The sequence below is a fragment of the Dendrobates tinctorius genome, unplaced genomic scaffold, assembly GCF_039654945.1.
Source record: "Dendrobates tinctorius isolate UK_male_01 unplaced genomic scaffold, ASM3965494v1 ptg000134l, whole genome shotgun sequence".
Classification (NCBI taxonomy): domain Eukaryota; kingdom Metazoa; phylum Chordata; class Amphibia; order Anura; family Dendrobatidae; genus Dendrobates; species Dendrobates tinctorius.
In genome coordinates this window covers 16,227,544-16,243,404 of record NW_027361802.1, presented here as the reverse complement: position 1 = coordinate 16,243,404, position 15,861 = coordinate 16,227,544, and the positions used below count along the sequence as shown (strand labels likewise).

Sequence of the window (15,861 nt, the reverse complement as noted above, 5' to 3'; positions counted from 1 at the left end):
GAAACTGAATGGCTTTATTAGTTTCCATGATTGTCCTTGGGCTTGACATTTAAAATATAGGACATCAGGGATAAATATCAATATTTTTCTCCAGTATTGTGTCAATGGTCCACAAAAAATAATTTTTTCTATATCTAACTTTGAAATTGCACTCCTTGTTAAGTCACATCCATAAAGGACACCACTTTTTTACTTTTGCTGGTTTTTTTTGGTGAAAAAGGTAACAATTTTAGTGGAACTGGTCATCAGAGCTTGTTATCTAACCCATCGGGGGACGAGGGGAGGGTGTGTTAAGGGTCCTGTTACAATAGTCTTTGACCCATTCATTTGATTTGGGGCAGGGTGGGGTGCCATTGGCTTCTGCACATGTCACCAAAATACCTCGTCCCAAACCTGCATTCGATAATGTATGTTTGGCAGAAGGCACATAGCATATACAGTACATTGAAGATAATTTTTCACCAAGTGTTTGCTTATTATCTAAAAGCAGCATAATGTAAGGGCAAAGACCTTGATTCCAAAGATATAATACTTAGCTTACCGGGTGCAGGAGTTTTGATGCAACCACTTTTTCTGTGCTGCTGATTTGTTTTTTTTATCTTGAAAAAGGCGCTAGTCCGGTGCAGAAACACGTTGGTTAATAAAAGCCTACTTTTAATACCATGAAGAACTCTTCATTTCAGCAAGCCCATATTTAATTTATGATATAGTTCATGTCTTTTATAATAGTGCATTCCATATGCTGACTACTCCTACTGTTTCTAAATATATGTTGATAGCCTTCCATTATAAGAGAGACCAGCCAATCCATTCAATAAAAGGGTGTTTAACTACTATGATAGTGGCCTATTCGTAGGATGTACTGTATGAGTCTTCAACCTATAGTTCATAGGTCATGCCCATCAATATTAGGTCACTAGGGCTCTAACAACTGGCACCTTCACAGATCAGATGTTCTGAGCTCCAGCAATGACCAAATATAAACAGTTGAGTAGCTGAACACCACCAGATCAGCTAATGTTCAAATGAATTTGGAGATGATCTGCAGTACTCAGCAGTGGCCTCTAAACAGTTAATGCAACAGTATAATTCCAGCCACCACCGGATATGAGAAGAGCTGATCAGGGCAGGTGCTGAGTGTCAGACTGCACCAATCTGATATTGATAGCCTATCCTATGAATTGGCCATCAATGAGATAGCAGTGAAACCTTTGAACCATTTCTAGCTTTCCAATAATCTTTTTAAATTATAGAGCCCAAAATTATTCCTATATTTAAAATATGGTCTTATGAAGTACTTTTCAAGGGATAATATTATATTGGGACTATGAAACCAATATTCTTTATAACTAGTGTTGAGCGATACCATCCGATATTGAGAAATATCGGATCGGATTGGATCGGACCGATACCCAAAAAGTATCGGGTATCGCTGATTCCGATCCTGGAAGTCCCATGCAAGTCTATGGGACAGAAATATTGGAAGAAAAAAACCCTTTCTTTCCTTGTACATCCAGTTCGGGAGGGGGGAAGAGTGTGGGCGGTGCGTGGGCGGACACTGTGCGTGTCTGTATGTGCGGGCGGGGTCTGTAGGGCCTCTCAGGGGTCTGTGTGGGCCTGCCGGGGGTCTGTGCGGGCCTCTCGGGGGTCTATGTGGGCCTCTCGGGGGTCTGTGCGGGCCTGCCGGGGCCTGTACAGGCCTCTCGGGGGGTCTATGCGGGCCTGCCGGGGGTTGTGTGTGTGCAGGCATCGTCCGATGGGACTACAAGTCCCATCAGGCGATGTCTGCTACAATGACAGTGATTGACACATTAGCCAATGAAGGGACAGTAGTAGCCCCATCATCCGGCTAATGTGTTGAATGTAAAAAAAAAACATACATACTACATACATACTACATATTACATACATACTACATACATACTACATACATACTACATTCATACACCATACATACATACTACATACATACTACATATATACTACATTCATACAACATACATACTACATACTACATACATACTACATATATACTACATTCATACAACATACATGCATACTACATATATACTACATTCATACAACATACATACTACATATATACTACATTCATACAACATACATACATACTACATACATACTACATATATACTACATTCATACAACATACATACATACTACATATATACTACATTCATACAACATACATACATACTACATACATACTACATATATACTAAAGTCTAACAACATACATACATACTACATACAACATACATACTACATATATACTACATTCATACAACATACATATATACTACATACATACTACAGTCATACAGCATACATACAACATGCTACATACATACAACATACATACAACATACATACTACATACAATACATTCATACATTCATACAATACATACATATAGACATACAGTACATATAACATTGAGTACATACTCACCATCACTTGTCACTTTGTTCCCCGAAGCCAGTGTCATCTTTAAAAATATTAAAATAACAAACAACCGATATACTCCCTGATCCACAGAAATCCACGAGTGTCCCACGACGATCTCCCATGGAGAACAGCAGCATCAGCTGATGCCACCACTCTCTATGGGCCCCAGGAATACAATGATGGGAGGTAGGTATCCTTCCGCACTGTATTCCTACGCCACTGTAAAATAAAGTCCCTAGTCTCACTTTTGGCGTTGCTGTGTGAGAAAGTTCCCACGCAGCTTTTGCCATAAAGTGAGACTAGGGACTATTTTTTTACAGTGGCGGAGGAATATAGTGCGGAAGGATACCTACCTCCCGTCATTGTATTCCTGGGGCCCCTAGAGAGCAGTGGCATCAGCTGATGCTGCTGTTCTCCACGGGAGATCGTCGTGGGACACTCGTGGATTTCTGCGGATCAGGGAGTATATCGGTTGTTTGTTATTTTAATATTTTTTAAAGATGACACTGGCTTCGGGGAACAAAGTGACAAGTGATGGTGAGTATGTACTCTATTTTATATGTACTGTATGTCTATATGTATGTATTGTATGAATGTATGAATGTATTGTATGTAGTATGTATATTGTATGTATGTTGTATGTATGTAGCATGTTGTATGTATGTTGTATGAATGTAGTATATATGTAGTATGTATGTAGTATGTATGTTGTATGAATCTAGTATATATGTAGTATGTATGTAGTATGTATGTATGTTGTATGAATGTAGTATATATGTAGTATGTAGTATGTATGTATGTTGTATGAATGTAATATATATGTAGTATGTATGTTATATAAATTTAGTATATATGAAGTATGTATGTAGTATGTAGCATGTATGTTGTATGAATGTAATATGTATGTAGTATGTAGCATGTATGTTGTATGAATGTAGTATGTAGGTAGTATGTAGTATATATGTTGCATGAATGTAGTACATATGAAGTATGTATATAGTATGTATGTATGTTGTATGTATGTAGTATGTATGATGTATGTAGTATGTATGTTGTATGTATGTTGTATGTATGTAGCATGTTGTATGTATGTTGTATGAATGTAGTATATATGTAGTATGTATGTAGTATGTATGTATGTTATATGAATGTAGTATGTATGTAGTATGTAGTATATATGAAGTATGTATATAGAATGTATGTATGTTGTATAAATGTAGTATATATGTTGTATGTATGTAGTATGTATGTATGTTGTATGAATGTAGTATATATGAAGTATGTATATAGTATGTATGTATGTTGTATTAATGTAGTATGTATGTAGTATGTATGATGTATGTAGTATGTATGTAGTATGTATGTTTTTTTTTACATTCAACACATTAGCCGGATGATGGGACTACTACTGTCCCATCATTGGTTAATGTGTCAATCGCTGTCATAGTAGCAGGCATAGCCCGATGGGACTTGTAGTCCCATCGGAAGATGCCTGCACACACACACAACCCCCGGCAGGCCCGCACAAACCCCCGGCAGGCACGCATAGACCCCTGAGAGGCACGTACAGGCCCCGGCAGGCCCGCACAGACCCCCGGCAGGCCCACATAGACCCCCGAGAGGCCCGTACAGGCCCCGGCAGGCCCGCACAGACCCCCGGCAGGCCCACATAGACCCCCGAGAGGCCCGTACAGGCCCCGGCAGGCCCGCACAGACCCCCGGCAGGCCCACATAGACCCCCGAGAGGCCCGTACAGGCCCCGGCAGGCCCGCACAGACACCTGAGAGGCCCACATAGACCCCCGAGAGGCCTGTACAGGCCTCGGCAGGCCCGCACAGACCCCCGGTAGCCCGCACAGACCCCCGGCAGGCCCGCACAGAGCCCTGACAGGCCTGCATAGACCCCCGGCAGGCCCACATAGAGCCCCGGCAGGCCCGCACAGACCGCGCATTATGATGCGCACAGACCGCGCATCATGATGACATCATTTCAGCAGCCTATCACAGCCACAACACTGGCTCGTTGCATTATGGGAACTTCCGATTCCGGTATCCGATATTGTAAAAATATCGGTACTCGGTATCGGAATTCCGATACAGCGAATGTCAGCCGATACCCGATATTTGCAGTATCTGAATGCTCAACACTATTCATAACACAAATAAGAATTTTGAAAATGATTGATTCATCTAATTGGAGGATATAACCCTGAGCAAGACAGCAACTAATATTAAGGATCATAATGAACCCTAAGGATTGAGTCCATCATTTCCATTACTTACATTCTTTGTAAACTCTGTTGATTTCTCTGAGCTCCTTGTTTGTTCTTGATGCTAAGATTTCAATAAGAACCTCCTCATCAGTTCCGAGCCCCTTTAGAGATTGAAAGTATACAATTGGTTATGTGGATGCCAAAACTAGATGACTTATGGTTTTAAAGGGGTTGTCTACTAATTTGATAACCCCCATCTCACTCCCCATATTTGGCTCTCATAAATTGAAAACATTTATACTCATTTTGTGTGCCGTTGTCATTCCTGTTCCAGTGGTGTAGACACTTGTGTTCCTGAGGCTCACCTGAGGTTGTTATGACACGTGAGCTCAGCCCTCAATCACTGCTGCCGTTACTGTCCCTGCCTTCAGATGTATTAGTAATCAAGAGAAAGTGAGCAGCCAGTCACAGCTCTCACTCCCTCATGATTACTGATACGTCCAAAGGAGGGGACAGTAACGCCAGCAGTGATTGGGTGCCGAGCTCCCAAGTTATAACAACCTCACGTGACCCCCGGGAATGCGAGTGTCTACACCGCTGTACTCTGTATGCAAAATTACTTTAACCAAAGAAATAGTCAATATTTTATAATATGTAATGTACCTTGGTGGCATGTTTAAGTTCCTGAGCATCAAATTCAGCTGGAGTTTTCAGCAGAGCCAGAACAACCTCCTCATATTTGCCAGAAAGGGCCTTCTTTAAAGCATCCTCTAGAGGCTTGAAAAATATAAAAGTAACAATGTAATACAAGCTTCAGCTTATATTTTTAGCTTACTTTTTTACATCTGTGACTTTCTCCTTTTATTCCTACTGGAGAAATCTATGGAATCTTCCATTGAAATGAATTGCGAGTGAGATAATGTGTGGCCATGTCTCATTTCAATGGGAGAGTTTGTGGCAAACTGCACTCTTCTTATGATATGTGGAATCTACATCTATTGGACATTAATGCCATAAATGTTCAGATTGGAGGAGGAGACGTAATAATTGACAACCTTCCTTGTGTGAGATTTCAGAGATAACCGTCAGTCATTAAGAAGGACCACCTACTGAACTAACCACTTGACTTGATTTCTTAAGGTACTGTCACACTAAGCGATATCGCTAGCAATATCGCTATAACTTGTGACGTTATAGCGATATTGCTAGCGATATCGCTATGTCTGATACTTACCTACGACCGGCTCCCCCGCTGGTTATCGCTGATCGCGCGAGAACGTCCTGGACTGTTTCTCGTCGTCAGCTTCCTGCTGGGCTTCCTGCTGTGACGACGAGCGACGTGTGGACACGGGCGGGAGGACGTCAGGATCGCCTCGTCTGACAGGTAAGTAGCGACCTCCGACCCCTTCTATGTCGCTGGTGAGATCTGCCTGTGTGGCAGCTCACTAGCGACCACTTAGCGATGGACTAGCGATCCTGACCGCGTCATATCGCTGGTCGGGATCGCTGGTACAACGCTAAGTGTAACAGTACCTTTAGTTTTAAAAAAAGTGGATATAAATCAACAGATTGCTAGGCATACTATATTTTTTTCTAACCACCATATATGAGTTTGCTTAGCTCCACATTCGACAAGCTACCTGCAAATGAAGCAACACAATGACTTTACAGAGATCTTAACAGTTGAAACATGCTGACAAATCCACAGCCAGCATTTTTCAGGTACTGGCTGAGATCATACATTTTTGACTATAAAACTATACAGCATTTTCAGAAAAAAACACACTTTAATAGCTGCCAGAGACCGAGCAGCACTGGGAACTAGTGAGACAGGTGGGTCCCCTGGGGCTTCTTCCTGCCTACTGGCCTAGCTTGACATGGTCTCTGCTACACACGTAGGCAGATACCTGTCAATCCGGGGTAGTGGGTGGGGAGAAGCAGCTGGTGACCCTTTTGTGCAACTAATCTACATCATAGCGGCTATTAAAGTATGGTTTTCTCTGAAATGCTGCTTTGTATCAGAGTCAAACATATCTGGCTGAGATCATACAGCCACTGCCTAATACGAGCTGCCCGTGGATGGGCAGCATGTATCAGTTGCCAGGTTCACTTTAAGCTAAGATGTCCTGAGTAAAAGTCAAATCACTAATGCTGTACTGTGGCTTATATAGGAAATACATTAGACAACTTTCAAAGATTTGCAGAAATTAGATTTCTAAATATAACTTTTTGCAATGTGTAATAATAACGAATTATCCTTCCTTACAATAATATATACTGTAAATACATACGGTATACAGCTCTGGCAAAAATTAAGAGACCACCACATCAAACCCCTGTCATGGGTAGCCCATTCTCCAGACCTGAACCCCATTGAAAACCTCTGGAATGTAATCAAGAGGATGATGAATAGTCACAAGCCATCAAACAAAGAAGAACTGCTTTCATTTTTGCGCCAGAAGCAGTGTGAAAGACTGGTGGAAAGCATGCCAAGACACATGAACGCTGTTTTTAAAAATCATGGTTATTCCACAAAATATTGATTTCTGAACTCTTCCTGAGTTAAAACATTAGTATTGTTGTTTCTAAATGATTATGAACTTGTTTTCTTTGCATTATTTGAGGTCTGAAAGCACTGTTTTTTTTTTTTAATTTTGACCATTTTTCTTTGTCAGAAGAAAAATACAAAATGTTTTATTTGGAAATTCGGAGACATGTTGTCAGAAGTTTATAGACTAAAAGATCAATTTATATTTTACTAAAAAAAAAAACTATAAAGAGAAAAATCAATCAAACTGAACATTTGAAAGTGGTCTCTTAATTTTTGCCAGAGCTGTATAGCTGGAATTTTTTTTTTTTCAGGGACATGTCAGCTCAACTGATATGTCTGTTTAGTGACTACTAGCATATCAATTAAAACAAGCTATATTTTTCTAAAAAACTCCATCTCTACTTGGACTACTTTTCCTGACCCTTGTAGATGCAATTGTTTCTTAGACTTACTGCTACTGTATATGACAGTGAAATCTCTTATCGAGAACCAGCTAAATTGCTGCGATAGTCTTTTAGATTGGTGATCGCCACAAAGAAAATACATAAATTATCCATTCTCTTTATATACTGACAAACCATCTTGTCTAGGTTATTCAATTACTAGCTGAAGAGCCCGGCATTGCCCGGGAATAGTAACTAACTGTGGTTAGTTATAACAAATTATAATAATTATATTGCACATAAAAACATTTCATATCATATATTCAACACTACAGATTTGCAATACAAATTAACTAAATGACTACCTAAGTTTTGATAGCTTTTTATTTTCAACTCATTCAAGAGCCTTTTGATAAACAACATGTCATGATCCATGCTGGATCATGTCAGATAAAAACACAAGTAGCCTTTTTTTTCTTGGTTGGTTGGTTTTGCCCCCCGGTGGCCATTAAGGGTTATTATACAGTGGTGTCTTTTTCCTAGTTTTGCCCCCGGTGGCCATTAGGGTCATTGCACTTTTGTAGTTTCAGTTTAGTTTGCCCCCGGTGGTGGTAAATGTCATTGCACATGATAATTAAGCAGGTGTGATTCCTCTGGCTTAACTATAAGGATATGTGCCCACGTTGCGTGTTAAAATGCACACTGAAAACCGGACTCCTTCCCAGAAATCGCGCGTTTTTTTCCTGCGCGATTTCACCGCGATTTTACCGTGATTCTGTTCGCGATTTTGCCGCGATTTTCTCAAGCACTTTCCAAGCGATTTGAAGCATCGCTTGGAAAGTGATTGACAGGTTCGTCACACTCGTCAAACAAAGTGTTTGACAAGTGTGAGCAGCTTTTTACTATGCGGCATCAATAGTAAAAGATAAAATGTTAAAAATGATGAAAAAATAAAAAATTGGGGTATATTTACCTTCCGACGTCCCACGCTGCCATCCCGGGCCTCAGCGTTCCCAGTAATGCCTTGCGAGACCTGTGATGACGTTGGTCTCGCGTTACTATAGCGATCTCGCGAGACCGCTAGAGTCACGCGAGACCACGTCATCACAGGACCTTGCCGCAAGGCATTACTGGGAACGCTTAGGCCGGGAATGCAGCGCGGGACGTCGGAAGGTAAATATACCCCGATTTTTTATTTTTTATTCTTTTTTTTACAGGGGTATGGTACCCAGGGCCTGGAGGACAGTCTCCTCTCCTCCACACCGTGGGTACCAACCGCACATGAGACGCTTAACTTCCCACATGGTGGGCATAGCCACATGCGTTCCCGTGATTCTCATGCATTCCTATGGGTGTGGAATCGTGGCAATTCTTTGTGATTCCGCACAAAAGAATGATCATGCTGCGATTTTTTCCGCTATGCGTTTCCGCCGCGGAAAAAAGCGCAGCATTAGCACAGCATGTGCGGAATGCCAAAGGAATGCATGGGGTGCGTTCTGTACATGATTTTTAAACGTTTTCGCAGCGTTTTCACGCCAAAAATCGCGGCAAAAACACTTAAAAATCGCATCGTGGGCACACAGCCTTAGGCTGTGTGCCCACGTTGCGTTTTTTAAACGTTTCCGCAGCGTTTCTGCTGTGGAAATGCTTAAGAAAAGCATCTAATGTAATAGAATGGAAAACGCACATGTTGTGCTAATGGTGCGTTTTTTTCCGCTGCGGAAACACTTAGCGGAAAAAAACGCAGCATGTTCATTAATTGTGCGGAATCGCATGCGATTCCGCATACATACACTGTAATTGCAAAAACGCATGGGAAAACACATGTCAAAACGCTTGACAATCGCGTCAAAAATGCAAGGGCATGCGTTTCTGCTCAGGAAAAAAACGCTTGAAAAATGCTACGTGGGCACATAGCCTAAAGGTGTGTCATGTGCTCTCACTGATTGTTGGTGATAGTATTCATTTCCAACCATCCTTGGTGGAGAAAGGAGCTAGTGAGAGAGATCCTTGCAGCTCTGACAAGGCCTGGTGAAGTTGCAGCGATTCTGGAGGAAAGATGCATTCTGTGGTGGACTCTGCTGCTGGGAGCAAGAGCAACAGAGCAGAGCTATTGTAAGTGGTGTTCCCTGTTTTGTCACTTTCCCTTGTGTGTGTTTCAGTGCAGTGGTGGGATTAGTTTCTGCACCGTCCATTACACTAGCAAGGGATAGGTGCATGGCGAGCTAGGGTTCTTAGGTTCCTGAACGGTGCCCGGTGCGGAACCGGCCTAGGGATCGTTAGGAGTGCAGAGACACTGACTCAGCGGAGTGCAGGAGGTCTCCATGTCCCGGCTCCCTATCGCAGGGCCCACCATTGCTATTGCTTCCCTGGTGTTTCCCCTTATTTAAATTCACCCTGCTGGAGGCGGTGTATCCGGTTTTACGTGTATTTCTGAAATTCGCCTGCTGGAGGCGGTATATCCAGCTGCACGTCTTATTATTTAAATTCACCCTACTGTAGGTGGTGTATCCAGGGTCACGTGTGTTATAAATTCGCCCTGCTGGAGGCGGTGTGTCCAGTCACACGTTGATCATTACACAACATTTATGGTTTTTCCTTTCGGTGCAAAGATGAACAGATTTTTGGAAGTTCCAACTCTTGAACAGTCCATGTAAAGTTGACCATGAGAAAAGCATGGAGATTGCAAATCGATCCATACTACCTTCGAGGACTGTCTCTGAGCCTTGTTAATGGACATTTCAAATGCCAGTGGAAGTGGAAACTGGAGGCGTTTAAAATCAAAAGGCAAATCAGATGGAATGAGTGGAAGTTTTGAAATGAAAATGTCCTCTCCTTTGGCATATCATGTTGCTGAGCTGTGTATTTAATCCTATCCTGTGTGATACTGTCTGCTGAGCCGTGTATCTAATCCTGTCCTGTGTGTTACTGTCTGCTGAGCTGTGTATCTAATCCTATCCTGTGTGTTACTGTCTACTGAGCCGTGTATTTAATCCTATCCCATGTGACACTGTCTGCTGAACCGTGTATCTAATCCTATCCTGTGTGATACAGTCTGCTGAGCCATGTATCTAATACTATCCTGTGTGATACAGTCTGCTGAGCCATGTATCTAATCCTATCCTGTGTGATACAGTCTGCTGAGCCGTGTATCTAATCCTATCCAGTGTGATACAGTCTGCTGAGCCGAGTATCTGATCCTATCCTGTGTGATACAGTCTGCTGAGCCATACATCTAATCCAATCCTGTGTGATACTGTCAGCTGAGCCGTGTCTCTAATCCTATTCTGTGTGATAAAGTCTGCTGAGCCGTGTATCTAATCCTATCCTGTGTGATACTGACTGCTGAGCCGTATATCTAATCCTATCCTGTGTGATACTGTGTGCTGAGTTGTGTATCTAATCCTATCCTGTGTGATACCGGGCTCCCCCTAGACTCCCCCTGCAGTCTGTGTCAGAGGGTGGTCTGTATCGGCATGGTAATAAATTGTGTTATTTCCAGCTTTACAGAAGGACAATAACACCATAGAAATGATAAGAATAATAGACCTCAGTTACCACAACTGTCTACAAGGAAATCACTGTGAAATGTGATGCTTAGTGATTGAAAGATGCTTAGTGATTGGTTGCTATGTAGAGTGATGCTCTTGTCACAGAGGTGGAGTTTTGGAGGTATCTTACTGTACTGACCTTTCCTGTGGAGCTTTTGTAGGCTGCCTCAATGGCCTGGCGCTGGGCATTATTTCTTTTGGTCAAAATATTAGTTATTGTTGCTTCATCGACACCTTTCAAAAGAAAAAATTACGAAGATGACAATTAAAGTAAATTTAATTTAGCCTTCCTTAATAAACAACATATATGCAGCTTTTGACTGTAATACTTCGTTGTGCTAATTTGTATATATGACCCATCATTTAGTGAAGCAACTTAATGAAAGTCATAACATTTTTAGCAACTGGTGAATTACACTAATAGTTTAGATGCGTACACAGATGAGTGTTGTATGGATATGCAATTCACCACCTAAATTCTGTAATGGGGCTATGCTGCACCTCTGTGTGTCTCTGTGGCACATAAAAGATTTTACCATATGAATGTGAGATAAAAAATCAATTCATCTATACAGTTCAATTCAAGTTTTAAAGAGTAGTATGTTACCCATGTTTCCAAGCATTCTCAAAGGGGTTGTCTACTACTTGTACAACCCTTTCTCAAACACTGTGTTTCCCCCAAGTATAATAATAACACTCAGGCCACAATCACACTTTCAGTTTTTGGGCAGTATGTTACCTTAGTATTTGTAAGGCAAAATTAGGAGTGGAACAATCAGAGGAAAAGCATAAGAGGAACACATCACTAGAAATACTGATGGATGTAAAATACTGACCAAATACTGAACATGCCCTTATACTTACCGCCAATGCCGGCATAATTCCAGCAGTGTTGGCTCTGGCTCTCTCAGGGCTGGTGTGACATTGTTATGTCACGCAATCCCTGAGGCCAATCAACTCCTGCTTCTTTCTCCTCTTGTTGTAACTGACATCCAAAGGAGAGTAGAGCTGTGACGCCTCTCTCACTTACTCTTGATGTCTGATTTGTCTGAAGGAGGGGAGAGTAAAGCAGCCACCGAATGGCCATATATTGTCACACAAACCAGTGCTGATACAGCTGGTACAGTGCCAGCACTGGAGTTGAGTATAGCTGTTATAATTTTATTTGGAGGAAACATAGGTTGAGAAGGTCAATACTCGGTCAACCGCTTTAAGACTAATCAATAGTGTTGAGCGATACCTTCCGATATCGAGAAATATCGGATAGGATTGGATCGGACCAATACCCCAAAAATATCGGATATCGCCGATTCCGATACCGGAAACCAATGCAAGTCAATGGGACACAAATATCGGAATGAAAATAAACCCTTACTTTCCTTGTAGGTTAATTCTACATGAAGGAAAACAACTAAGAATAATGTAGAATGTATTCGGGGAGGTGGAGGAGACATTAAAGGCATAGAGGTTTAGCCCAATCAAATGGAATAGCAGGAATTAATTTTTTTCAAGACGTTCGGAGTTACAAAGATATTGACTATGTTAAGCTTTTTTATATTTTGTCAGATATTTATGTTTCACTACTTCCATGCTCTTCACCTTCTTTTTTACTTCTCCCACACTTTCTCCTTCATCATCCTCTTCAGGGTCATCTTCTTGGTCTTCTTTGGGGTGGTCTTCAGGTTCGTCATCTCCAGGGTCGTCGTTTTCGGTGTCGTCGTCTTCTTCGGGGTGGTCTTCAGGGTCGTCGTCTCCAGGGTCGTCGTTTTCGTGGTCGTCGTCTTCTTCGAGGTGGTCTTCAGGGTCGTCGTCTTTAGGGTCGTCGTCAGGGAGATCCAGAGTGATTACCAAAAACCATTTCAAAAAGCTTGAACTTGGAAATGTAGCAGTAGGTACAAGAAGGCTGAGGAACTGCTGAGAACCAGCTGACGGTACAGGAACCTGGATGGGTAGCCGAAGGTACAAGAGCCAATGGAACTACCGAGGACCAGCTGATGGTACTGGAACCCGGTTACTAAGCAGGAGGTACCTGTGCCAGAAAGCACTACCAAGGACCAGCAGGCGTTGGTGGAACTCGGATACCGAGAAGGAGGCACCTAAGCCAAAGACTCTGCCTGGAACCAGCTGACGTTACTGGAACCCAGGGTGACATATTCAAGATTGACTACCAAAGAACCAGCTAATGGTACTGGAACTCAGATAGGCAGCAGAAGGTACACATGAAAAAAAAAGTTGCAAGGCCGCGAGCCAGCCGGAGTTACCGAAACCCACAGTCCTACAGGGGGAGCTTGTCCTATTGGCACTACGGAACCAGCCTTCATTGCCAGATCCTGCAGCCCACATAGGAAGCACCTAAACTGCAGGCACCATAGAGTCGGCTAACCCGACCGCAACACGACAGTACAACATATTGGAGGCAAAGTGACGTTGACACTACCCAGAAACAGCTGGCGTACTGGAACCAGGCTGGGCAGGAGGGAGTACCCATGCCAAAGACACTTCTGAGCAGCAAATGGTGGTGTTGGAGCCCAGGAATTACAGTAGAAACAGAGTGTAGCCAGAGGCCTAATTGGAGCAAGTTTAATATGGGCAGCATGGTGGCTCAGTGGTTAGGCCTGGGTTCGAATCCCACCAAGGACAACATCTGCAAGGAGTTTGTATGTTCTCCCCGTGTTTGCGTGGGTTTCCTCCGTGTACTCCTGTTTCCTCCCACATTCCAAAGACATACTGATAGGGAATTTAGATTGTAAGCCCCAATGGGGACAGTGATGATAACGTGTGCAAACTGTAAAGCGCTGCGGAATATGTTAGCGCTATATAAAAATAAAGATTATTATTATTAATATCTGTAGTAGTGTGAATGTGGACAGAGCAGGCGAAATTGCCGGACACACAGCAGGGGATCAGCTGACGTTACTGAACCCCAATAACACAGGAGCATGTGTTTACTGTGCAGACAGCACTTCTGAGCAGCAACTGGCAGTGTTGGAGCCCAGGGATTACAGGAGAAGCAGAGTGTAGCCAGAGGCCTATTTGGAGCAAGTTTAATATCTGTAAAAGTCTGAGTGTGGTCGGATCAGGAGAAATTGCCGGACACACAGCAGGGGATCAGCTGGCGTTACTGAACCCCAATAACACAGGAGCAAGTGTTGACTGTGCAGACGGCACTTCTGAGCAGCAACTGGTGGTGTTGGAGCCCAGGGTAAATACTAGAAACAGAGTGGAGGCTGAGGTGTAATTGGAGCAAAATTAAAATCTGTAGTAGTGTGAATGTGGACAGAGCAGGTGAAATTGCAACAGCAACTGGCGGTGTTGGAGCCCAGGGATGACAGTTCAGGTGGTAGAAGCATGAACACAACAGGAGACCTGGATACTGTTGCCAACCAATTATTTAATCTGGAAGAGGACTGGCACATTTCTGCAAGATCAAGGCCTTGTTCATTTTCAGAAAAGTAAGACGGTCAACGTTATCGGAGGATACTCGCATGTGGTGGTCTGTTAGTACACCACTTGCGGCACTAAAGACGTGTTCCGATGATACACTAGCAGCAGGACAAGCAAGCACCTCCAATGCATACTGGCTAAGCTCTGGCCATGTATCCAGCATAGAGACCCAAAACTTGAAGGGGGAAGAGCCGTGTGGAAGAACACTGAGAGGGCAAGACATATAGTCTGTCACCATCTGACGGAAACGTTGGCTCCTGCTGACTGGAGCCGTCTGTGATGGTTTAGACATTTGTGGCGGGGACACAAAACTTTGCCAAATTTGGGACATACTGGTCTTGCCTTGTGCTGAGGCACTGCTTCTGCTCCCTCTTTGTGCAGAGCTTCCTCCACTGCCTCGACGCACTGAGCTGCTTTGTAAAGCACTAGCAGCACTGCTCTCGGGTGGAATGGAGAACATGATGGAATGCACCAATGTGTCTTGGTACTCCCGCATTTTACACTCCCGGTTCAACGGTGTTATGAGGCTTTGTAAGTTGTCCCGGTAGTGAGGATCTTGGAGGGTGTAAAATAATCAGCCGTGTTGAGAATGTGGGCGATGCGGTGGTCGTTTCTCAGGCACTGCAGCATGAAATCAACCATGTGCTGCAGACTGCCAACTGGCTAAGAAACGCTGTCCCCTGCTTGAGGTGTCATCTCTGCCTGCTCTGCATCGCCCCACCCTTGCTCTACATACTGACTACTAGAGCATTGTGTAACTCCCTCCTCTGGACAGATGTCTTCCTCCTCCATTGACTCCTCCTCATCCTCCTCACAAAGTGTCCCCCTGCCTAGGCCTTTATGAGGAACCACGTTGCGTAGACTGTCCAGAAGCAGATGGCATTTGTGACTCCTCATCCTCCACCTCTTCCACAACCTTCTCCCTTAGTGCTTGCAGTGTTTTTTCACAAAAAGACACTGGATGTGCCCAAAGATGTAAAACCGATAGTATCACAAATTTTTTGTAGCTATTACAATGCAGGAAGGTAACCTACAATGCAATAGAAGAGGCTCCAAAAAATAGGCTAATACTAACCTGGCTGGGGCTGCAGGGCTCAAGCCAGCAGAAAGGCTCCTCTATCTACTCATATATAGTGTTTGCAAATATTCCAGTTGGATACGGATGGAACCACACTAATAGGAGAATTCTGGAAAAATGAGCAGCACTAATGCAAAAAGGACAATGTATGAGGCAGTGACGCACGCTGAGCGGAC

The 15,861-nt window shown here is 43.1% G+C and overlaps 1 protein-coding gene across 1 annotated transcript in view; it reads right to left on the bottom strand.

Moving 5' to 3' along the window:
* Nucleotides 1–15,861, bottom strand: part of LOC141048295 (annexin A1-like) — a 74,476-nt gene that overhangs the window by 52,206 nt on the left and 6,409 nt on the right. Inside the window, exons 4-6 of the mRNA XM_073543748.1 lie at nucleotides 11,303–11,397; nucleotides 5,342–5,455; nucleotides 4,749–4,839 (exon numbers count right to left, since the gene is read on the bottom strand). Of these exons, the coding sequence (XP_073399849.1) occupies nucleotides 4,749–4,839; nucleotides 5,342–5,455; nucleotides 11,303–11,397 (300 nt within the window). The remainder of the gene's footprint in view (nucleotides 1–4,748; nucleotides 4,840–5,341; nucleotides 5,456–11,302; nucleotides 11,398–15,861) is intronic.